This window comes from Eulemur rufifrons, chromosome 6 (genome assembly GCF_041146395.1).
Source record: "Eulemur rufifrons isolate Redbay chromosome 6, OSU_ERuf_1, whole genome shotgun sequence".
In the NCBI taxonomy this organism is placed as follows: Eukaryota; Metazoa; Chordata; class Mammalia; order Primates; family Lemuridae; genus Eulemur; species Eulemur rufifrons.
In genome coordinates this window covers 94,507,206-94,533,835 of record NC_090988.1, presented here as the reverse complement: position 1 = coordinate 94,533,835, position 26,630 = coordinate 94,507,206, and the positions used below count along the sequence as shown (strand labels likewise).

General features: G+C 38.7%; 1 protein-coding gene across 1 annotated transcript; it reads right to left on the bottom strand.

The window, feature by feature from the left end:
- Nucleotides 1-11,990: 11,990 nt before the first annotated feature.
- MS4A14 (membrane spanning 4-domains A14) lies at nt 11,991-26,509 on the bottom strand. The gene is given in 7 exon segments (XM_069470647.1): nt 11,991-12,134; nt 12,136-13,560; nt 17,292-17,390; nt 19,671-19,820; nt 22,254-22,307; nt 24,723-24,851; nt 26,372-26,509. Coding segments are annotated over 7 exon segments (2,139 nt in total).
- Between the last annotated feature and the right edge of the window lie 121 nt (nt 26,510-26,630).

Below are 26,630 nucleotides of genomic sequence, written 5' to 3'. Positions count from 1 at the left end.
AATATCACAGCTTCTAGCAAGTGCCACTCAAGGGGAGGGGATTCCCTGAGGGGTAAACAGCAGAACATGGTATCATGGGAGCCACTTGAGAATCTATCCTATCTTCCATGAAATACAATTCTAGTTTTACATTATTATTATTTTAACGTTTTAGATCTCTTTTATTGTCTTCTAGCTTTCAATGTCTTAGGTGAGAAGTCAGCAATTTTTTGTTGTTGTTTAATTTTTTTTTTTTCTGTAGCTGCTTTTAGGATTTTCTCTATATCATTGGTTCTACGTAGTTTGACATTAATGTGCCGAGTATGGTTTTCCTTTCCTTTATTGCTTGGAGCTCACTGAGGTTCCTGGCTTTGTGGATTTATGGTTTTCATCAATTTTGAAAATATTTCTGCCAATAATTGTTTAAATATTTTTTCTACCACTTTATCTCTTCTCCTTTTGAGACTCTAATTATGCATATGTCTAGACTGTTGGAAATTATCCCACAAATAACAGATACTTGGTGCAATGTTTTCAACATTTTTCCTCTTTTTTTTTTTTTTATTTCAGCTCATTATGGGGGTACAAAAGTTCAGATTATATATATTGCCCATGCCCTCCCATCCCCCAGGGTCTGAGCTTCAAGCATGTCATTCCCTAGACTGTGCAGTGCACATCGCACTCATCATGTAGGTATGCACCCATCCCCTCCCCCCTCCCCCATCCCCCCCAGTCAGAACTTCAAGTGTGTCCATTCTCCAGGCAGTGCGCATCGCACTCATCAAGTAGGTATACACCCATCCCTTCCCCCCAGCCCCCACCTATGTCCGATACCCAATTGGTGCTATTCCCAAATGTGCACTTAGGTGATGAATTTTTGATTGCCTTAAAGTTACAGTTCCTTTATTCTTCACTGGTAGAATATTCTGCTGTTAAACCCATCTAATACATTTTTAAAAAAATCAGGTATTATGTTTATCAGATTGAAAATGTTTATTTAGATGGTTCTTACAGTGTCCATTTATTTTTTTCTCCATTGTTTCTTTTTCTGTAATTCCTTTACTATATTCCTAATAGTTAATTTAAAACCCTTTTCTGTTAGTTTCTATGTCTGGGCCACTTGTACGTTGGTTTCTGTTAATGCTGTTTCTTTAACTGTAGTTCTCACTTTCATGCCTTTTAACTTATGATTTCCTAAGGGATCATATCGATAGAAAACCAGTGGAGATTGAAGAATGTTACATTTTTGTTCTGATTTTCCCAGAGAATGATTGCTCTTTTTTTTTTTTTTTTTTTTTTTTGAGACAGAGTCTCACTCTGTTGCCTGGGCTAGAGTGCCATGGCATCAACCCAGCTCACAGCAACCTCAAACTCCTGGGCTTAAGCGATCCTCCTGCCTCAGCCTCCCGAGTAGCTGGGACTACAGGCATGTGTCACCATGCCTGGCTAATTTTTTCTATATATATTTTTAGTTGTCCATATAATTTCTACTTTTAGTAGAGATGGGGTCTCGCTCTTGCTCAGGCTGGTCTCGAACTCCTGAGCTCAAACAATCCACCTGCCTCGGCCTCCCAGAGTGCTAGGATTACAGGCGTGAGCCACCATGCCCGGCCATGATTGCTCTTTTCTAAGCCTAGTGGCTAAAGGGATGGGGTGGTCATTCAGATTTTATCCAGATGTTGTGTTGATCTGGTACCGAGCTGCCACTGTAAAGACTGAGCTCACCGCTGGCTGGCCACCTCCTGCCTGCCTTGCTGGTGCTGCCCGCACTGGCACTGCTGGAGTTGCTGCAGCTACCGGGAAGCTAGTCCTTTGTAGAGCCTAAGCTTGGATTTAGTGATTCCAAGCACCAAAAGAATTAGGTTCTTTCCCTTTTGCCATCCCACCTTTGTCTTTTTTCAGCAAAATTAGGGGAAACATGGGGTGGGGGGAGTTAACTGTCACATACAAAAGACATATTGTAGCATTTGCAGAGTATTCCAGGTTCCAGCCCATCGCACTTGCCTCTGCTGAAGCTGATAGCTTGGCTAGCCTCTTCTTCACTAGGGAAAGTTTCTTTGCCGTGAGCAGTCCTGCTGTTTTGCCCACAGGTATCCAAACTTAGTACTTGTCCCCAGCAGTGGCTGTTACTGGCCGATCACCTGAGAAATGTTCTCATCTCTGGAAATCAGCACATGAACACTTTCTTCCATCTTTTGCTTCCTGATAGTCCACAACTATGTGTGACTTTTATATTATGCAAAATTTTCTTTGAGAGAAAAGTTCTTCTGTTCTTCTCACATGCTAAATTGGAAGCAGAACCAGTTTCTGATTATTTTAACCCTGGACTGAGGGGGAAAATAAAATTGTTACCCAGGACATCACACTGGTAAAAATATACAACATATCAGAAATTAAAGAGAAGTTATATCTATGATATATTTAATTGGAAAGAATAAGGGAAGCTACTGAAAACATTGAAGCAATGATAACATATTTGCTAAAGCTAAAGTCTTCAGTTTTAGAGTTGCAGTTAAGGGACCAAAAATCTTAAGATATTTCTGAACTCTTGGCTACTGAACTGAAAAGTGGTTTAGTGAATATTTGCCATCAGATTAAAGCTGCTATTTTTATTTATCAATAATCCAAAGAGAAAACTCTCTAAGTTTGTGAGAAGTGAAAGGGAATTGAGTGAAAGGGAATTGAGGAACTCCCAATTTCATTTGCCCTAATCCATGGATGTTCCTGAGATATTTTTAGGATACTTCCTAGGTTTTACCACTCACCCCTACATAATTCATTGAGACAGCTTCAAAGTTGTATTGGTTCCTTCATCTTTTAAAACACGATTTTCTATAGCTGGATCTCAAGGGAAAGTTTTGTAGATGAACTTATGCCTTTCACCTAATAATCCAGATACTAAAAAATACACTATAAATATGGTTTTTGGTATTTATTTCAGTAAGTTCTATTCCTTTGCTTGGTATATGTTTTAAGCATCAACTTATGTACCTAGTACTGTTCTAGGTATTTCACATACAATGAAAAATTTATTCCTCATAGTGTCTCTGTGGATAATAATTTATATTTGTAATTTTTCTTCTTGAAATAATTTTATTTAAATTATTCATATTCATGTTCAGCATCAGTGACTTCATCATATGTAGGGCTACTTTTAAAAAATATTTTTAATTGACTCTTGATTTGACTTTTAAAAAAGCACAGTGATTGAGCACACGCATGTGATGTCATTCTTTCCAGTCTATTAAAACTTCAGTAAAGTGATTTTTAAATAATAAAGATGAACATTTAATTAGAATTTAACTGAGTTGGAAAACATTATGGAGATAAATCATACAACCAGACAGATGGTATCACTAAACATCCATGATTAACATCACCCCAGAAATCCCACATTTCTCTGATAAGCTAGATCTCGTTATCCCAGTAATGCTTATTTGTTCATTTTTGTCGCTCCTCAAACCCCCATACATGCTTCTCATTTCCTGATTTTCAGCTAATGACCTTGTTGAAATGGAAGTTACCAGAAGGGAGATCACTCATCTCCCCAGCACCAAATTCCAAAACCCACTTAAAACCCAGTCTTATTCCTCACTCCTGTTACAGTGGAGGAAATGTCCGTTTTACAAAAGCCAGGGCTCCCACATAGGTGCCTCTCTTATCTTCATAAGGTTTAGTTATTCCCTTTGTCTCTGGCATGTCTTTCTCTCTCTCTGTCTCTCTTGACTATTCCAGTCAGCATAAACGTTTTAGGATCGCCCAGCTTAGAAAGAAATTCCTCCCCAATATCATCCCCTTTTACTTTCTGTTTCATTTCTTTTCTCCAATAGTAAGACATCTTGAAAGAACAATCTCTCTACTTTGTCTTTACTTCCTCGTGCTCACTGATGACAACTAGGTTGCCAAATCCAGTGTATGTTTTTCTATCATTATCATATATCCCATCAGCGTGTGACAGTCACCTCACCCTCAAATTTAAACCATCTCTTCTCTTGCTAAGACCCCAGATAGATTTTCCTTTTCTCTCTCTCTCATCCTTCTCTGTCTCCATTGCCTGTCTTTCCTCCTTTTTCTTTTTTTGTTTCAAAATATTAAGGGGTACAAATGTTTTTGTTACATGGATAGCTTTTATAATGCTTGAGTGAGGGCTATTAGTGTGTCTATCACCCAAATAGTGTTCATTGTATCCATTATGTAGGTTTTTGCCCCTCTGCTCCTCCCCTCCCCCCTGCTTGATTTCCAATGACCTTTACTTCACTCTGTGCCCATGGTGCCCATTGATTAGTTCCAACTTATTAGAGAGTATATGTGGTGTTCGTTTTTCCATTCCTGAGTTACTTCACTTAGGATCATGGTCTCCAATTCCATCCACATTGCTACAAAGGACATTCATTCATTTCTTTTTATGGCTGAGTAGTACTCCCTGGTGTACATATACTACTTTTATAAAAGCATATTCCTACACTCATAATGAGAATAGAAAATTAGACAAAATAGCAAAATTTTCAAATCTGGAAGATGAATGAGTAACAAACCTGATGAATCTGTACCTGAAGCCAGCACGGGGAAGCATTGAGAACCAAAGCAGTTTATTCTGTGGAGTCCCCAGAAGCCTCAGAAATTGAAGACATTAGTTATGTTAGGAAGTAGGGGTTAAGAAAAAGGAGTTTCCAAAATAAAGATTAATCTTCTCTATGACTCCATACTCCTCTGCCAACTGACTGTCCCTCCCATCTCTGAAGAAGACAGTACATTGTCAGGAGGAGAGAGTACTTAAGGGTAAGTGACCATGAGTACAGGCATAGTTGAGGGAAGACAGAACAGATAAAAATAGGATAATTATGGAAACAATTGCTATTAAATATTAACATCCCCAGTCTGCTTATTTTACTTACTATTTGGCCCTTTATAACCAGGCAGGAGAATGTAATAGTCTCTTTGGGGGAATCTGAACATCAAAGAAAAAACAATCTAAAGATACTGAAATCTGGGGTTTCTTAACCAATGATACAGCAAGTTTATCCCACATTGAAGCCCACAGATGGCAAACCCTGGCCTTGTGTTCCAAGCTTCCAATGCAATGTTCTCGTATTTCACTCTATTTATGAGCAGACAGCCAATAATTACTAGACATCTGAGGGAAGGTGAAATATAGAGACCAAAATAAAAAGAAAAAATGAAGACTAGATAGAAGAAAACTTGATAAAAATCCATCAATACAGTGAGAGATATAGGAAAAAATATTGCATAAATAAAAACAGAATACTATAAAATGAAAACATTCAGAACAAATGGATCTCTTGGAAATAAAAATGATAACCAAAAAGAAAACCTCAGTCAAAGGATTGGGATATTTAGTTCAGTAAATTAACCAGAACGTAGAGCAAAAAGACAAAATGATAGAAAAAATATAAGAGAAAATATAATAATAGTAGTAATAACATGGCCAGTTCAGAAGTTTCAGTAGCAGTTACAGAAAGAGAAAAGAGAAAAAATGGAAGGTGGAAAATAATTTACATCTGAATGCCTAGAAAGTTGATAAAAATTGGCTCATATGAATACATTTCAGAACAGTTGGTACGAAGGAAACATCCTTCAAGATTCCAAGAGGAAAAAAAATCGAGTCATATTAAAGGACCAGGTATCAGAATGGCTTTGGGCTTTTCAACAGCAAAACTGGAAATGAGAAGGTAATGAATCTTTAAATATTCAGAAGAAAAATTGTTTCTAATCCAGACTTCTATAGCCAAGACAAACCATTAGGCAATTCAGAGGGTATAAATTAAAACATTTTCAGACATGCACAATCTCCAAATTTTACCTCCCATGTGCTCTTTCTCAAAAAGCTGCTGGAAGCATGAAGGGATGTCCCTCATTAGCCATTAGGGAAATGCAAATTAAAGCCACAATGAGATATCACTACAAACCTATTAGGACAGTTAAAAGAGAAATGTGATAATACCAAATACCGGTGAGGATGCAGACTGGATCTCTCATACATTGTTGGTGGGAATGTAAAAATTGTAAAGGCACTCTGGAAAATAGTATGTTAGTCTCTCACAAAACTTTATTTACACTTATTATACAACCCAGCAATTGCACTCTTGGGCATTTGTCCCAGAGAAATGGAACCTTATGTTCTCACACAAACCTGTACATGAATATTTCTAACAGCCTTTATTCATGATAGAAAAATCATTAATGTCTTTCAATAGATGAATGCTTAAACTAACCCTGGTACATCCATACAATGGAATAATACTCAGCAATCAAAAAGAATGAGCTAATGTTACACACAGCATTGATTGGCCTCAAGGGCATTATGCATAGCAGAAAAAAGTCAGTCTCAAGAAATTAAATATTGTATGATTCCATTTATATAACATGGTTGAAATGGCAAAACAATGGAGATGGAGAATTAGTGGTTGCCAGGTAGCAAGGATAGGGTCAGGGGTGGGGTTTTAATAAAGAGAACTATCATGAAGAAGTTTCTTTGTGCTGATGAAACAATTCTGTATCTTGATTTTGGTGATGGCTACACCTATCCTATATGCATAGGATAAAATTGCCTAGAACTGCACAGACACACAGACACACAAACAAATAGCTGCAGGATGAAAAATGGCAAAAACTGAATAGTCTGTAGTCTAGTTAATTGTAATGTACCAATGTCAATTTCCTGGTTTTGATATTGTACTACAGCTATATAAGATATCACCATCAGGGGAAGCTGAGTGAAGGGTACACCTCACTATCTTTATAGCTTCAAAGACAGAATTTGGGGTGAATCCTATAATTACTTCCAAATACAAAAAAAAAAAATCTTTACAGAGCTTTAACATATATATATTACTTCATATATATGCTTCATATGTGTATTAATTTCATACTTCAATACACATACTTTAATAGATATACTGTATATGAAGTATGAAATAAAAATAAAGCATATGCATATATTCATTTTTATTTCTATGTTAGAAAATTACCCAGAAAGCAATTCTTAAGAACATTAAAATCAATAAATGTGTTATATCCACATACGGGAAAAGAGGAAAGAAAGGCTCCTGGAGTATTTATTTTTTCATAACAAGGGAGGACAGCAAGAGAAATAAATGAGATATAAGGTAAAAGAAGGGCCACACACATAAAATCTCAGGATGATGACAAGGAGATGCCAGGATGGCAGCTGTATCATCATGGAGAGCATGAAGGCTGGGCATCTCCAGTGAAGACTCCTTCAAGAAAATGAAATTGATATGGTTTGTAATATGAAAAATTGTGTTAAGAGATTTTGAAAACTGATGGAAAGTTTGGGATTGAAAAAAAAAGCAAGCCAAAAAAAAAAAAAAAAAGGAAAAAAGACAATTCAAGGAAAAAGAAAACACTGTGCTGGTGAGAAAAAATAATAATATATTAAGTGGCTAGATCTGACTGCATATATAGTTATAAAGGTATGAATGGCATGTCTCTCTCTGCTCAAAACTGTGATATAACCATACAGAGAGGATGGGGGGTGGGAAATGTACTCGTGAGGTAGTTGGGAGTTGGAGAGAGGAAAGATCGTTAAATCCTGATCTTCCATAGTGAGAAGACCATTGCACCTCAACTTTTTTCACATATGGCGTATTGAAAATGATATTTGTCTAGTGCATGTCTGAACTAGAGGGATTTAGAGTTCCAAACAGGGCCACTTGCTACTTGCTACTCAGGATAATCATGTATGACTAGTTGACTCTTTAAACTATCTGAATATATAACTGTGACTATTGAAATATTTAAAAAGACTACTTTGGCTACAAGGTTGACAAGGAAACTTAATGTATTAAAAGGAAAAATAATATATTAACATATATTTAATTATTCATTTTTTTCTCCCTTTATCACCCATGAAGAGTGGGATAGGAAGAATTATGGTCCCCAGGAAGATTCCATGCCCTAATCCCCAGGACTACAAATATGGTGAGATATTACACCCATGAATATATTATTTTCAACAGGAAAAGGGACTTTGCAGAAAAATTTAAGGTTACTAATCAATTTATCTTAAAATAAGGAGATTGTTTTGGATTATTTGAGTGAGTCCAATGTAATTGCAGGATTCCTTAAAAGCAGAAGCAGAATAGGGAGTCATATTTGGAGTTTGTGCAGGACTTGACACACCATTGCTGGCTTGAAGTTGGAAGGGATCACCTGAGAAGAAATGCAGGTGGCATCTAGGCTCATAGAGCAGCTCCCCGCTGGAAGCAAGGAAACAGGGACCTGAGTCCTACAGCTACAAGAACTGGAATCTTCCAACAGTGAATAAGCTAAAAAAAAAAAAAAAACAAAAAAAAAAACCCAAGCCCCAGAGCCACAGCTTTGGCTAGTCCTCTGATTTTAGCCACATGATATTTTGAACAAATATAATAATTTAACCGGGCTTTTCTGGACGTATGATCTACAAAAACAGAGAGTTAATAAATGTGCTGTTTTAAGCAGCTACATTGGTGCTAATTTGTTATGCAGCAATAGATAACTATCACAAGGAGATAAGAGAAAGATTTTGAGCAAGATTTGAAGTTTTTTGCCTTAATGACTCTATTACTCAGCTTAGGCTAACTTCTATGACAAAGGAAGACCATGCTTTCCTTGGCTTAATACCACAACAGGTTTATTTCTCTCTTAGGTCACAGTCCAGTTGAAATCCAGCAGTGGACTTTATCTACAATGTGATTTATGGACCAGGCTGCATTCTCTAGGGATTCAGCATTTTCTGGGTCCTGGATTCACTGCATCTGGCCAGTGTTTGAGGAAACAGATATTGTGGGAATAATGCAGGTGATTTTCGGGGTCAAGCCTGGAAGTGGGGAGCATTCCATTGGTGATAGGCACCTTCTCACCTACCTAGATGCAAAGGGGCTGGGAAGTATAATCTAGCTGTAAGATATTTAATCTATCAAATGAAAGCATGTTTGTAAGCAATGAACTCATTTTTTTCCCACAGTGTCTTGGGAACTGAGGGTACAAGATATTATGGTAGCATCTCAAAATCAACAACTTCTCCCAATTTTACCAAAAAACAAGCCTAACAGATTCCAGAAAAGACATGTTATATTTGGAATAAGACAGTTTTAAAAAAAATTAGATTGCTTTTTAAGTAAATCATAAATGTTCTAGTGTCCCACAGCCTTTTCCATCTTGTTTTGTAAACAGGAACTTCATACATTCACTTTCCTTATTAGCTCCTAAACACATTTGATTTTATCAACTCTAGACCCAAACTCATTGATGGGACAATGTTAGGTGTTTCAGAAAGGGCAGATAAGAGGGAGAATGTCTTTAGAAAACAGAGAGGAAAGAGGGATTCCTGCAGATTGGAAAGTTGATTGTGGGTTCTGGGGGCGCTGGGCACTTCTGCCTTGCCCCCTAGCATGTCCCCAAGGGGGATGGAAAGAACTCAGAGAGGATGGCCTTTTACATTTTTGTATTCTCATATTGTAAGTCTGGCCCATAGACATTGTATTATTGCAATTTTATAAAAATTCCTGTGTTCCAAGTGTTCTGTGGAAGCAACAAGTTCACAGGACACATAGGGTCTATTGGAACTGGGACAATGAATTTCGCAGTAGTATCTGGTGTGGGCTAGTCACTGATGACAGAATTGCGTCTCCAATGACTTGGCACTCTTTAAGGTCCCAGGATCTGTGTGTATGTGTGCATAAATTTGTATGTATGTGTGTGTTGGGTAGGTATGGTGCTGAATGGGCAAGAATGATTGATTGCATGGGTTGGAGTCTCAAAGAGAGAATTTGATTAAACGTTATAAATGCATATTTCCTGAACACCTGAGTTTGTGGGCTGAAAGTTAAACCCGTTATACAAGCACCTTAGAAACATATGCTGATCCAACTGAAGCAAAACGTGGGAATTATTAGTATTCTTCAGAATAAGTTGAATACAAGGTGGTGGTCATTCAGGAGCTACAGGCCAACTGAGGTAGGGACCTTATCTTGGTCAATCAATCGTGGGAAACTGAGAAATCTAATCCTTACTGCAAAGGCAATGGCAGCAAGGGGCATAGAGCTAGTCTCTCCAGCTCTATACCTCATTAGTCTACTATTTATAACCTCTCCACTAACCTCCAGGTGGAGAGTCTAGGCTCCCATTTATGCTTTTAAAAATAATTTATTCAATGTCTACTAGAAGCAAGCTTTTGTGCTGAATTCCATGGAAGACACAAATATGACACAGTCTGGATTACTCACAAAAAGGTGAGAACTGCAGCTGTGCATTGTGGTTTCAAAAAATGAAGGAAGTTGGGGAGAGATCTCTAGAAATACCTATTACAGAAGTTTTGAAACAGGAAGAGTAAAACACAGAAGCCAGGCCAGGTGCTGTGGCTCACGCCTGTAATCCTTGCACTCTGGGAGGCCGAGGCAGGAGGATCACTTGAGCTCAGGAGTTCGAGATCAGCCTGAGCAAGAGTGAGACCCTGTCTCTACTAAAAATAGTAAAAATTAGCCAGATGTGGTGGTATGCGCCTGTAGTCCCAAGCTACTTGGGAGGCTGAGGCAAGAGGATCGCTTGAGCCCAGTAGTTTGAGGTTGCTGTGAGCTAGGCTGATGCCACGGCACTCTAGTTCAGGTGCCAGAGTGAGACTCTGTCTCAAAAAAAAAAAAAAAAAAAACAACAAAGCAAAAAACAGAAGCCAATGGGCAGGATGAAAATTGCAGAAAGAAGGGATGGTTAACAACTCCAAATGTGTTCGAGAGATCAAAGAGAAAGAGGATTGAAAAAACATGATTAGCTTAGAAGATGGAGGGTCACTGACAGCTTTTGATAACACAATTTTCTTTGACCACAGAGGATGAAATTATATATCATAAGGGTTGAGAAATTAGAAGCAGTGAGTGCAGGCATAAGCAAAGGGACTGAAGCTTCACTCAGTACATTGCACTTTGTTATATATTCCATATGACATCTGCATCTCGGCCCTTCCCTGACTCCTACTTTCCTATCTATAGGTATGTTTTATTGTCCCCCCAACCATCCATCGCACTGTGTACTCATTGCCACATTCTACCTCATTAGTACTTAAACAAACTTGGTATGTATAACCTCAACATAGACTTGGGGAGAGACAGTAAAAGGGAGGACTGGAAACAGCAGAACAGGAGAATGGTGGGGCTGATTTTTGTTCCTTTCTGACTTTCTTGGTTCATGAGCCCTTAGAGAACCTGCATAGACTTTTCCACAGTTGACTTTCTGAACTCCTATTATGCATAAAGGATGAGGTAAAAAATATTAGCACCCTAGCAAAGTAGCTCCACTCAATATTAAGTTGTAAAATGCATTGGTGATTATAAATTGAAACACCGACTTTGATGACGAGTTTACATGTGATTTATTCCTTCACCACCAGAAAGTGCTATAGTGTTAACATTTGGTTTGTTGTTATTTTATTTTAACTGGGGACAAATTCTTTGAGTGTATGCCCTTCATGTTTTGGTGAGTGAATTAGGTAACAACCACAGTTTAGAACACAGATTAAAGGATACTATGTTTTTCCCTAATTTAGTTCCATTATTGGGGACAGTGTGGTATTTGGGTAGATTGCACGTGTTAGTCAGAGTCTTCAGAGTGTTGCTCTTTTGGACAATATGAACTAGAAGTTAAATTCAGATCTTCTCTGCATGAATTTGAGGAAACTGAAGTGTTTTGTTGCACATCTTGTTCTGAATCTATGTTGGATAAAGAGCCTACACATGTGTCTTGCACTGAGCTTTGGCAAGAAGAAGACTGAAAATCTGGCTTCCTGTCTTCTGACTGCAGATCTTTTGGAGTTTGGCCTACGCTTTTCACATCCTCTGGTGTGATGTCTCTTGTTTGCATACAGTCTACTTGCATGTCTTTTTTTTGTATAACTGTAAGGTGAAAGTCTTTTTGGTCCTTATCTTGACACTGACTGTCTTTAAATAGAGCTTCTTTCTTTAATAGTTCTTGGGTTTTCCAGGATTGGAGGTCCTGGTTTACAGAATGTTGCCTTTCAAATTGCCATTCTTGTGCTTTCCAATCTTTGTTTCTCTGACTTTGAGTTCCCCATTCCTGAGATTGCTGTGGGCCGAAAGATTGCCAGTCTTGGGTTGAACATTCTGAAAATTTCTTTTTGGGAGGTTGCCAGTCTTGTTGTTGCTGGATTTGGGATTCCTGATCTTGGTATAGCTGACTTGGAGCTTTCTTCACTTGAGCTTGCTGTCCTTTGACTTGAAAATTTTGGGATTGTCCCTTCAGTGATTTTTCTTCTTGGGCCTGCTGGTCATTGGCTTGCTGATCTTGAGTTTGTTTCTTTGGGCTTTGCTCTTTTTCAGCCTGGTGGTCCTTCTTTTGCCCTTCTATGAACTGTCCCTTTGGGGTTTGCTCTCCTTTGGCCTGGTGGACATCAGCGTGCTGCTGATCTGGGAGTTGCTCTGGAGTTTGAGGATGTTGATTTTGCTTATCAAGAGATTGCCTCTGTTGGGATAGCAAGAATCTGATTTGCTTGTCTAGGGCTTTCTGTTTTGGAGATTGCCAGCTTCGGGTTTGCTGGTCTAAGGAATACCTTCTTGGGGCATGGTACCCTTTGGTTTGCTGGTCTAAGGAATGTCGTCGTCCTGAGGATTTCTTTCTGTGGAGTTCCTCCTTAGATTCCCACTTTTTGGTCTCTTCCATGACTTCTGATCGAATGTCTTCATATGGTATTTGTAAAAGTTCTGGGTTTTGAGGTTGAATGTTTTGTGGCTGAAGATCTGGGGATTGCTGAAGTAGGTATTTCGTATCAGGGAACTGCTCAGTATTGGGTGTTGAGGCTTCAGATAGCATGGCTTTTGACAGAGCTTGGGATAGCAAATCTTGGGAAGGCATGTCTTGAGATGGTGTGTTTTGGGATAGTGCATCTAGGAAAGGTGTGTCTTGAGATGATGTGTCTTGGGATGGTATGTATTGTGTGGGCAAGTCTTCAGTTGTCAGGTCAAAAGACTTTATACTGCGGGATGATGGGGATTTAGATAGCTTGTTTTGTACTGGCAGGTCTTGAACTGGCAGAGCTTGGGCTGGCAAGTCTTCAGGTGATAATTCTTCGAGTTTTAGTACAGAATGGGATGGCAAAACTTGGAGTGGCAAGTCTTGGTCCTGTGCCAATTGGGTTTGCTTTTCAGGAGGTTTAACAATAGCAGGTTGTAGGTCTTCATCTTTCAGTTGTTCAAATGTAGGATCTTCCTGAATGTGCATTATATGTTCTGAGGGCCTTCTTTCTAAAATTGGAAGCAAAAGTTCTTCTTCTGAAGGTGGAGGGATACTTTTCTCTTGTTCATCTGGCACAGATGCAGATGCTGTGTGGTAAATACTTTTATTACATGGTTGTGACCTGGGTTGGGAGCCTGAAGAACTTCTTGTGATTCTTAACTTGAAGAAAGCATAGCCTCCAAAGAAAACGGGTTGTAGGTTCATTGTTGTATCATCAATGAAAGACCCTTCTTGAAGCTCAAATTGTAATTGAGCATTTTGTTCTGGGCCAGGTTGTTCACTATCTTGAGGAATATCCGAAGGCAAGAAAAACACAACCTATAAAACCAAGCAGGGGGGGAATTAATATGACAGAATCATCTTTGATGTTATTTTTTTTTTTTTGCACTCCCGAATTATTTTTCATCCCTTACTTAAGAGAGTAGATAGGAAATAACATCTAGATGAGAAATCAGAAAACAAATACCATTCCTGCCTTCACCACCAACCCATTGGTATTATATTGGAAAAGTCAATACCTTTCATTTTCTCAAATATTGAACAAAGGAATTTGATGAATAATGCCTTGAACATTCTTCCCATACTTAATATTATAAAGCTTCTGAGACATTTTAAGTCATCCAGTCAATATCATATATTTATGTTTAATCTATAATGATTTATTGATCACCTACATGAACTAAATTCTGAGGGTCAAAGATAATTAGATGTGAGTTTTGCCATTGAGATGCTCACAATGAGAAGTAGGTCAACATATAAGTAGATAATAATATAATTTAGCAAAGTCTATTATAGAAATAGATACTAAGTGCTTTGTGGGAACATAGAAGCACCTAGTTCTAAGGGAACCAGGAAATGTTTCATAGAAGAGGTGGTGGTATTTGATCTATGTCTTGCCACATGCATAGGATTCCTCAGATGTGTTAATAGAAGGTAAGACTAAATAAGACAGGAGTCATAATCCCGGTAGAGGAAACAGTGGAAACAGGAGGTACAAACATACAAGGTGATGGAACATGACGGGATGGCAGATGGTAAGCAGCTAGATAACGTTGGATGGTATGCTAGGTGAGAAAATTTGGACTTTTTTCCCTTTATGAAAAAGAGAGTCTATTGAAGTTTTTTCAATGGCTAAGTAACAGCATCTGTCTGATACAATCTTTAGTTAATGCTTCTTATTCTTTCTCATGTTGTTACGATTTTTTAAGGAAATTGTTTTTATAGCCCAACCTTCTGATTTTTAACAGCCTGTGCCCTTTCTGAAGTCATTCATAGAGTCAGAATATTCTGACTACTTGTTCTATTTGATGAAGTGATCAGAACTCTGTGATTAAATGAATTAATTATGCTTACCTAGTTGGTTAATGGCAGGCCTAGATTTAGAATCTACGCATTCTCTTACATTATACATTGTCATCCCCCACCCTACTAATTAGTTTCCCTCACCTATATTTTATCCCTACTGAATGACTACTTATGTGAGGATAAATGGTACTTTTGGGGAGACTTCTGTGTTTTCATTCATTCACAGATGTTTGTTTCATTTGAATTTTAATTTATTCTTTTGTTAAAAGAGAGGTTTGGAAGAATGGATTATAGTTTCTCCATTTATTTAAGCTCTTAAGAACTATGGTTTTCAATTGCCTCATCCTTTTTTTTTTTTTTTTAACTTTCTTTCTTTCTTTTTTTTATTTCAGCTCATTATAGGGGTACAAAAGTTCAGGTTATATATACTGCCCATGCCCCGCCATCCCCGCCGAGTGCCTCATCCTTAATGATAACTAAGTGACTACCAGATGCTAGACAGGGTTTCAGAGTCATCTCAAGCAATTTTTATAACATCTCTATGAGGTTATTATCTTTACAATTGAGGGAACTGAGGTTCAGAGGTGTTAAGTAACCAGACCAGTGTCACAGGAGTGTTTACCAGAATGTATATGTTGCGATTAAATCCTAGCTCTTGTGCTTTTCTCTCTAATCCATGCTTCCTTGTAATAATGACTATAGTTACTCCAAACTTCAGGGCATTTATGACTGACACCCAACCCTATGAAATAATTACTATGAAGCTACAGAAATTAAAACAGTGTAACATAGGTGGAAGGAGAGATGTACCAACCAGAGGGACAAAATAAAGTGTCCAAAAGAAAAGGCCTATAAATGAGTGGTCAATTATTTTCAGCACAGATACCAAAATGATGGGGGAAAGATTTGCATTTTCAACAAGTGGTGTTAGAACAGCTGGCTATCTCTGTGGTAGGGGGTGTGCCTTAACATCTAACCTTACTTCACAACTCGACACAAAAGTTACTCAAAATAGATCATAGACCTAATTATAAAAGCTAAAATTATAAAATTTCTACAAGAAAATGTGGAAGAAAATCTTTATGATCTTGGAACAGGGAAAGCTTTTTTAGACAGAACACAAAAACCGTAACCGTAAAAGAAAAAAAAATGATAAATCAAACTTCATTGAATTTGTTTTCTTGAAAGAAACTATTAGAAAATGAAAAGGCAAGCCACAGGGTGGGAAAAACATTAGCACACATATATCTGATTAAAAAAAGGCTTGTATTAAGAATCAATTAGGCTCCTAGAACTCAATAATAAGAAGATAAACAATTCAATAAAATTCAGCTAAAGATTTGAGCAGACATGTCTCAAAAGAAGATACACAAATGAGCAATAAACATATATAGCAAGTCTTATCTTTAGCCATTAGGAAAATGCAAATTAGAACTAGGATGAGACAGCACTACATACCTACTAGAATGGCTAAATTATTAATACAACTGGCAATTTCAAGTGTTAGTGCTGATATGGAGCAATTTTCACTCTTCTATATCACTGATGAGAATGAAAAATGGAACAGCCACCTTAACAAACTATTTAACGTTTTCTTATAAAGTTAAACATCCACTTAACAAATGATCTAACAATCAAATCCTAGATACAACACTCTAAGAAATGAAAACATGTTCACATAAAGACATGAACTCAAATGTTCTCATTAACCTATTGATAATAGTTCAGAACTTTAATCCAAGTGCCCATAAAGAGGTAAATGGGTAAACAAATTATAGTGTACCCACACATAAAAAGGATTTTTAATGCGTGGAATAACACGGATGAATCTAAAAACATGTTTCTGTGTGAAGGAAGCCAGACACAGAGAGTACTTATAATTGCGTGTGTATGAAATTTGGGAAAGTCAAAAGTAATCTAGGTGACAAGGACATTGACTGCCAAGGAGTCCTGGGTGATAGAAATGAACTATATCTTGATTGTGATGGTTGCTAAACAGATGTCTACAATTTGTCCAAACTGATTGAATGGTACACTTAAAATGGATGAATTTTATTGTTTGTAAATTTTACTTCTATAAAGCTGATATAAAAAAAAGAAAAGAAAAAAACACCAATCACTGGGCCCAGACTGGTATTCAGGATTTAGAGAATAGGCTCTGGAGACATAATACCTGAGCCAGAAACCTGATGTTATGTGATACTTGAGTGGTTATTTAACCTCTTTGTGCCTTAGTTCCTTCGTATGCAAAATAAAGATGTCATAATACTTTTGTTAAGATTAAGCCCATGCTCAGTGATTATAGCAATGACTGACATAGTCAGCATTCAGTAAATATAAACTATATAATTATAAACAATATTTAGTATTGCTGTTAATATTTTATTTTTCTACTTCCTCTCTGGTATAGTTTCACAGAGGGAATTGTTTCACACCCCCTTATGACCCAGGAATAAGCTCCCCACATCATAGCAATTTGGGTTCCCATTAAGTCTGATATTTTATATATTTGTCAAGGCAATAAGGATTTATGTCTGAACAGGGATGACTGAGAATAGCAGGGAGGGCAAGAAAGGAAAGCATCGTTATCTCAAAGGGTGGGGCCATTTTAAATGATAGCGGACCTTCCTAAACATAGAGGTTTCCGGTCAGCATCTGAGCACACTTCTCTGCCCAGTAATAGACCAGAAGTCACCCTGGAGTGTCCCAATAGGAGCTCATTCTTATAACGACATTGAACGCACCTCATCTGAATGTACCCAGCACTTGCTTCTAAAGGATGCAATAGTCACAGAGATGCTGAGCTCTGCTATACTGATGATCAGTAAGACTGACAAAATTCCCTGCAAATAATGAGGAGAAATAAATGAAATGAAATGAATGTTGTATTGTTTTAAAGATAAGCTGCACAATTTTCATCTCATGTCTTTCTGATAAGGCAGGGATAACAAACTCCAGTGGCTATGGGAGCCGGTCAACCGTCTTGAGCAAAACAGGAAGGCAGAGAATAGTGAGTAATGCTACTCATAGGAGACGTCTGTTATTCAGTTCCAGCCAATTGTTGCCATGTGGGAATATGGGGACCATGATGCCTCTTTTGTTTTGTTCTGTTTTGTTTTCCTTAGGAGGCTGGTTTTACATATTTTTGACTTGAAATTTTTCAGTTACTTATTCACCTGTGTGAGCCAAATAGAACATACCTACACGCTGGACCTAGCCCCAGATTGCCATTTTGCACACTCTGCTTTAAGGTAATGTTTATATTGAGAAGCAGCATGGTATAGCATAATATCCAAAAAGCTTAAAATATGGGGACAGAAAGAGCTGGACACAATTGCGTCCAAGGTCACCCATAATCTTGGAAAAGTGACTGATCTCTCTGAATCTTGGTTTCCCTGCAATTCATTTGGAAGGCTTAGATATTCACCATTTGCTGGTAAAACTTAAATGTCTGAAGACCCTACTGTGTGCAATTTACTGGCTGCAGCCATTGAACAAGGTAGGGCTGGTCTTGGTTTTTGTGGAACTTTCATCATAGTCAGGGAGGCAGACGGTAACAAATAATTAGATATTTACATAACTAAGTGGCGATAAGTGCTGTGAAGAAGGACCGGGAGCTATGCACTACTATAATGAACGATCTAACCAGATCTGGAAGGAATTCCTTAAAGAAGTGATGTTTGAGTTGAGGTTTAAGTATAAGGATGAATTAATTGTATGGGTAGAAAAGGGTGAGCACTGGTCAGGGGACCATTCAAAGCAGGAAGAGGCTGGTCTTATGGCCCTGGGCGGTGGGCACCACTGGACACATTAGAGGAATTCCATGAAGTGGCCGGATTGTGGAGTGAGAAGGATAAAGTCCTGGGATAATGTCAGAAAGGTAGGTGGGATAGGTGTTACAGGGCTTTGTAAACTTCTTAAGATTTGAGTCTTATTCCTTCGTTTACCAGGAAGCGAACAAGTAATGTGCTCAGATTTGCATTTTTAAATGATGCCTCTGGCCACAGTGTAGACAATAGATTGGTCTTTGGGACAGGGGTCAGTCCAGGAGATGTCTAAAGGCCCTGGTTCTGGCTTTATTTATTTATTTATTTATTAGCTTATGATGTTCTTGGCCCAATTAGGACAGGATTTTTTCCCCTTATATTATATTCTGGCTTTCCTTAGTAACATATTATGAGTCTAATTTTGAAATTTATCTTAGAACACATGAGGGGGTCCCTAGGCCCACTTCAATGAGTGATTGTGAGAATTAAATAAGATCTTGTATTTAGTAAGTAATAGTTCTTTTTCCTTTCTTTCTTTATTGAGGAAGACACTTTCCAATGATTCTACTTCACTTCTTATCCTAACAGATTCAAATATCCCTAAAACCCTAGGACCCAAGCCTTCAAGATGCAGCTGGTGGGAACAGAATGAAACCCCAGGACTCAGGGAACTAGAGGGAAAGGTTTATTGGAATCATTGACATGCTTAAAAATAGTCATTGATTACTTATTAGATACTTAAAATTATATCTATAATTATATTTCCTGGTAAAAATACATGTCCTATGCTTGAGTGAATAAAATTGCTGCAATTATATAAAATAACCTACGTCCTAATATTATTAAAATGTCACACTTTATTAAGTGGCTTGAATAACTTCTCCCACTGCATTTTTGCTATTAGTGTTAATCAAGCAAAATTTTTAGATCATTTTGTCCCTCATTAATGCTGAAAAGGTAAAATTTAATCCAATCCATATCAATAATAATTGTATAAGCCAAAACTATTAACTATTTACCCTGTGCTAGGTACTGTTTTAATTTAAGCAATACTCACAATCACCCAATGAGGTAGGTATTCTTATTATCTTCATTTTCCACATGAGGAAAACTGAGGCTCAGAAAGGATATGATGTTAGGCCAAGGTCACACTCTTATATATAACAAAATCAGGATTAAAGTCCAGACAACACAGCTCCTGATACAGATTAACCATCATCCCACAACACACTTCTCAACCGTTCAAATACTGGTACAGCTTCCATTATTGGAATAAAAATGAATGAATCATTGCATTAGGACAGAAATATTCAGATACGATTTTACAGATTCGTTGCACAAAACAAGACCACTTACAACGAAAAGTGTTGTCCCAAACACACATATTCCTTCCAGGGAAGGCCTCTGGCAGTAGTTGTATTGATGTCTATAGGTGACAATGGTCAGCGTGATCCCAGCGACCGCAACCAGGGAACTGATAACATTCATGCTCATGACACCTTGTCCCTGAAAAATAGTTTTAAAAATAAAATAAAATAAAATCCAAACCAAAGCAAAAATAACTTGTAAGAAATTTTTAGTGCTTTTATCCTACCAGATTCCTCTTAGGAGTGAATCACTCCAACAGGTCAGTATGGTTGGAAGACTTGTTAAGTTAAATCCTCACTTGTTAAAGTCAGAGAGCAAACCATATGTTAGACTGGACCAAGGGTACTCTATGGTTAATGCTAAGGGAAGTGTTCACTTATCCCAATGCACCGTCTTTCATAATCTACAAGCAGGAGGGTGTGTTAGAAACTTTATTGGCTTAGAAATTGGACCTAATTTTAAGTCCTTGTTTCACAAGGACCTTAGGTAGGTACAAATTACCTAATCTCTTGGAATCTCAGTTTCTACCTTTAAAAATGTGAATGACATGTCTTGACTTTAGGGTTGTATCTATTTATTCATTTATGAAATAAATGACCAAATATGTATCAGGCACTGCAGCAGGCCCTGGAGACACAACGATGAACAGCAGAGATCACGTCCTGCCATCGCATGGTTTGCGTTCATTCTCCAGGAGAGTTCAAACAATGACCAACAAAATCATTAACACATTTAAAGCTGGTAACAAATATGGTCTGGCGTTTAAAGGTGTCTTTTCTTGATCTCGGTGTTCTAATATGGAAGGCACAAAAATTCAGATTGCCCCACCCAATTCCCTTTATTCATTCTTATTTGTTTTTGGAGGGAGGAGGGTGTATGTATGTCTGAGTTTCTTCAAAGAAAGGGGAACATCTTGTTCATTTCTTCTTACCCACTCCTCCACTGGTATTTCTCTTTTAAATGAAAAACAAGGAAAAACCTCATATCTCAATTCAGCAGATATTTACTGTCCCTTGATTGACTGTCTTATGTCTGTTGTGATGGGAAATGCAATGATGCATTTACACAGCTGATCCCTCCTGGAGCAGTTGGTGGCTTAGTGTGGCTTAGCAGTTTGTGGCAGGCCTTGGAGGTATACTTATGAATTAATGTTTACCCCAAACCCAGGTCTTTACTGCAAACATGAATTTTGGCAGAAAATACACAGGGACATACAAATATGTCATCTCTCTCAGTCTTCCGTCCTTTGTTTTCTCAAGGCTCTACTTTGACTCCCATAGGACATTTACTAGACTAAGGTCTCTAGGTAAGCAACCCCTCATGTGTATTGTGCTTTACAAAGACCATGCCCAGACTAGTCTCATCTGATCCTCATTATAATTTTGTGATGTCGGTAGGACAGTTGTTACCCCCTTTTTACAGATGAATGGGGTTCAGGAATGAAGTGGCTGTGGGCACTCCCACAGTTGGTGCACAGCTGTGATAGGAAGCCGGGTCTTCTGATGCCCAGTTCAGCGCTCCTGCCCCCATGCCTTCCTGCCCACCTCTTCTGCATGGCTCTTCGTGAGTCAGGGGAGGTCTGCTTTAACCTTAGGATAGTTCTCAGCTATGGATGGAAGTCAACACAGAGAGAACAGCATGTGGGGCTTTATCTGCACTGTCTGCATTTATTTCCACAGGTAGACATGGGAATATTCATCCCCCCAGAACTTCTCTAGGGCTTGTAACTATCCCTAGAGGAAACTGGCAGAGGGCCATAGGAACAGAGGTAAAATGACGAAGAGAAGGCCCACATCTGCAGGACCTGAGACAAGATCAGAGTGGTTAGAAGGGAGTACTAACATTCAACTATCATCATGTCTTTTATATCTTACTAAATCCCCAAAATTACCCTTAGAAGTATGTACTTTTCCCTTCAGGTTGGCACAGCAGAGAGTGGTAACCTTGATTCAATCTTAAAATAATTCACCATCAATGCCCAGGCCCTTTCTTCTAGAACTTGGGCAGGCTCCAAAGAAAAGCCTCTGTTGGTAGTGGAGGTAGGATTGGGTTTGGGGCACAAGAATTCCTGGGATCCTAGAATTGGTTTTGGTTAGAGCAGGGTTTCATGGCCTTGGTACTATAGACATTTTTGGTTGGATAATTTTTGTTGCTGTTATTGTGAGAGACTGTCCTGTACATTTTAGGGTGCTCAGAAATACCCTTGGCTTCTACCCACTGGATGCCAATAGCACTTCCACCCACTTGTGGCAACCAAATATGTCTTCAGATGTCAAATATTCCCGAGAGGGAAGGAATAGGGGAATTGCCCCCAATTAAGAACCATTGAGTTAGAGGGGTATTGAATGGTTTCTAATAAGCAACTTTGAGTTTATTTAACCAGGGAAATGGGGACCAGTGTGAAGGTATAGGGCTAATGGTGGCGTTGACAAACAGGAATGATCTGAACTGCAAATTTGATGTATCAATATTTTCCTGAGAGAGACTTTATTACTAACAGCTTTATACATACAGATGATATAAAGCAAATAGACAATTTCAAATTATGTAGAAGTCCCAAAATTGACTTACCAGAATTTTTGTTGATTTCTCATCAATTCCTGTGAGGTATCCTGTAAGAATAAACTGTTAGGAAGAAAAGAGCCAAAGGTTAACAGGTGATGTGTTTGGCCACGTTTCAATATAATCTCCTTTGGATTCACAAACTATCTGTCTATGAATCTCCCAGATCATCTAGTCTTTCCACCTTAGCATTAGGGATGAGGGAGGGTAGGCACTGAGGTCAGAAAAAGTCCTGTGCTGGACTTGCTCAGCACTGAACAAAGGCACTCTGCCAGGGTCAGCGGGAGAGGTGGCCTCCTCTTAAAGGTCCAGAAAATACCAGCCAGATGTTTGGCCCATCTGGGCTCCAAAAAGAAAGAGATTCCTGGGCTCTGGACCTGGAAGAGGGTAGAAGGAGCTCTGTCCATTCTGAGCGTGTGCAGGGAGATTTCCTCAGGGAAGACCCCTCTAAAGGCTGAGACGGGGGCTGAAATCTAGTGTGGTTTTCTCAGTCACTCCTTTTCCAGGACCATAAAGGGAAAATTAGAACTCTGACACTCAACATGGAGCCCCTTAGCTTTTTTTTTATGTTCTGGGGATGGGGACCTCCTCTGTGGGAATTGTCAATGGACCTTGTGGACATCCAGGTCTTGGAGTCCAAGAACCTCCGGGGTGCAGAGATAGGAAAGGTACCTTTTATACCTTGCTCTACTTCACTCCCCACATCGGATCACCAGGTCCTATCAGTTCTACCTCCAAGTCACCCTCAAAGCTCTCCATCTTGCTCTATCTCCATTGCTATCCAGCCCATTCAGGGAACCATCTTTCCTCTCCTGGATTAGTGAGGCCTCCTCTCAGTTGATTCTCCTAGGTTTGCTGTTACCATCCTTGAATTCATTTCCCTCTCAGAAAACACAAGAATATTTCATGGGTAACAAGTCCTCAAATATCACTACCTTCTTTAAAAATTTTCAGTGGATTTTTTCCCTTACTTTCATTTCAAAGTTCCACGTTCTTAATGTGAACACAAGGGCTGGCATGACTTGGTTCCAGGCTACATTTATAGCCTTATTTTTTTATGCCACAACCATAGACTCATTGACCTTCTTTCAGTTTCTTTTTCCCACATCACGCCCTTGGCACATGCTTTGTCTTTGTGAGGAGGTAGGTGCTTTCCCTCCTCTTCACCCAGTGAGCACCTATGTGTAAAACATTTCCCTGACCTCCCAGGCCAGGTGAGTCCTCCATTAAGCCTTTGAATGGGACCCAAGACTCCTCTCTTAGAGCACTTAGCACAAGTGTAAGGACATATCCATTACTTTTTGCTTTTTCATTTCTAGCCTTTCTGTTAGGTGACAAACTTTGTCTAATTCTAGAATAATTCACCATTTCTCTCTGACAGGGCCTTGTATATTAGTACTTCTCAGCACCTAGGACACTACTGAAGACGTGCTCAGTATGTATCTTTGCAAGGAAGAGTGGCATTTTAAAAAGCAGTAGGCCAGAACATCATTATAATTCACATGCGAGATTACACACCATCACGCTGGGAAAATTCTGTTGTGAAATGGGGAAGTGAGGAGTTGGTCTGTTTGATTTTCTACAGTGAAGCATGTGTAGTTTGAAAATCATATTCAATATTTTTATACTAGGAAAGTGCAAACACTACCAGTTGTTTTTGAAATTCAAATTATAGAAAAAGGCGTGGAATATTTATATTTATCAAAAGAAGTGTGAGTTTTTAATAGTCTTTAATAGAGACAAAGTTTTAATGTATTCATTATTTCATCCATGTGCTTGTTGATTGACTGATTCATTCAATCATCCATGCGTACTACACCACAAGCATGATTCTAGATTCTGAGACTATAACAGCAATAAAACAATAATATTCTTGCCCTCTTGGGAGTGTATGTTTTAGTAGGGGAAGCTCTAATGAGACCACCCTTAAATATTATGGCCAAGATCAGGAACCAAGGCTGTGGGATTGAGTGAACAAAAGCACTATACTAAGAATAATATTTATGGCTCTATTATTACCTACCTAGATGAATGACATTCATAAAATTGTCTCTGAGCCTAAGAATAGGGTTGAGCTATAATAATCTTAAAATTCTCCTTAAGCTACAAGAGTCTGTGATTCTGTGAGAACTAGCTAGATGTGTTTAAGTTATTACCCATTCTCAAGCTCAATTTCCTTATGTGCAAAGGAGAAAATAGGTTATTTACCCATCAGATCTCCAAGATTGGTAGTGAGGAGCCAATGACTTACTCCACATACAAGGGCATTGGAAACTGTAAAGCACTGAACCCTTGAGAACAATTATTGCTATGATGATGGTAGTGCAAAGACCAAATGGCATCACTTTTTTGCCATGAAAGGGACTGCCTTTTTGGTCTCCTGGGGGCCAAATTTATGGAATTAATTATCCCAGGACTTAAAGTGGTTCAAATCAGTCTTTATCAGTTTCTCAGAAGCTCCTAATCGACAGTACTCACAATTAATGCTCCCCAGAATGGATATCCTGTGAGGAAAACGAGGGGAAATTCTTGGGAGAAAACAAGGAAATTAAATACAAATATCATTCCAAAGCCTATGATGATCAGACCAAGCATGATCTGGAGAACCTGTGAAGAGAGAAATGGGCACATGAGGTTACAAGTGGCCTCGCCCCTTTGGACGCCCCCAGGTCCCTCGGACATGCCTCTATACTATGGCACGTTTTTCCCATTGTCTGAATCCCTTCCCCTCCCATTTGCCAACCACTCTGAGACATTCAGAAGACTCAGTTCAAGTGTCTTTTTCCCCATCAGGCTTGCTTGAGTTTGAATCCTTCACTCTTGTCCCTCATTGCTTCCTGTATTCCCTGGGGTTACAAATTTATCTGGTATCAGATTGTTTTGAGCATATGTCTGACTATGCTTAGATTGTAAGCTTCCTGAGGACAGGGACTACAAACTATTCACCTTTGCATTTTTCCCCTTCTGTACCACAAGCGTCCTAGTACTGTTCTTATCCCCTCCACCATATTCTAACATTCACTATATGCTTTTGGAATTAGGGCTCGTTCCAGTTCTCTAAAGTTTGCAGACATAGGGTGGAGAAGGGGGGTGAAGCTCACCACCCCTTCATCCAAGGGCCCAGCTAGGCATAGGAGCAACCCAGTGGGTCCATCAGCCTGTAGGAGTCTGCAGGGAGATGAATAGCACAGTGGTCTTGCAGGGGCAGTGGCTATTCTTGGGGCAGAAATGGCTGTTTAGCAGTCTAAGTTTTGTTCCCAGGCCACACCTCTATGGTACCACACCACAAGTAGTGATTTTACTGTTGTGCTAAGGATGGAGGCTGTGTAGACAGCTCTCCCCTAAGTATATTTATGATGAAAAAATTTTTGTGTTTATATCTATCATGTGGTTCACTATGGTGCTTTGAATATGGTTTTCAAAGAACTATCTATCCCTCTAAGAACACAAAGGGGAAGTGTTACCTCTCCTCTAATGGCTTCTTAACACTAAGAGAGGTGGCACCACACCCTGAGGTCACTCCCTCACTAAGATATTTCAAAATTTTATGCCAGTTTCCTAATTTCCTTCTGCTAGGATTCAGATACCAGTACTAACTCCTTACGAAATAGCCCTAGGATTTCCTCTAGGTTAGGAGACTTATTAATTAGAGTTACATAATCTATTTCTTAGAGTTAAACTCTCAGAAACATTACTAAGACATGAGGCAAACTGTGTGTATTTCTAAACAGAACTTTTTCTCTTACTTATCAAAATCTAGGGAAATGGTATTATTGACTTTTCTACTGATGATCCAATTCTTTGTACAAGCAAATGATTTAGAAGTATTTATGATTAATAAATTATATTGCATGTGCACTGTCTAGGGAATGGACACGCTTGAAGTTCAGACTTGGGGGGATGGGGAGGCATGGGCAATATATATAACCTGAACTTTTGTATCCCCATAATAAGCTGAAATAAAAAAATTAAATAAATAAATTACATTGCAGATGAAAGATGGATGAGGGAAGTGGAATCAACTCCCTCCCTGAAAATCATTGTACAGTGGTATCTCTGATGACAAATAGGAAGAAATAAACCTTGTTTCTCCCTCCAGGAATACCCATTGATTGGAGTGGACTTACCCCCAAGACTTTTGGCTCTCCCCTCAGGAACTCGAGCAGAGAGCTATGAGGTCTATAGGGTAATGCAGTAAATATGGTTTCCTTTGGTTGTATGGTGATGACATGAGCTGCCTTTTTGTCCTCGGATGGTGACTCCATGATTCAATGGCAGAACTCTATTAAGAGAATAAGTGAGTGAATGTTGCGGCCCAAATCATGGTCTACTTCTCCACCAGTGTCACATGGAGTCCTTAGCAATGAGGGCCTTGGCAATTACTCA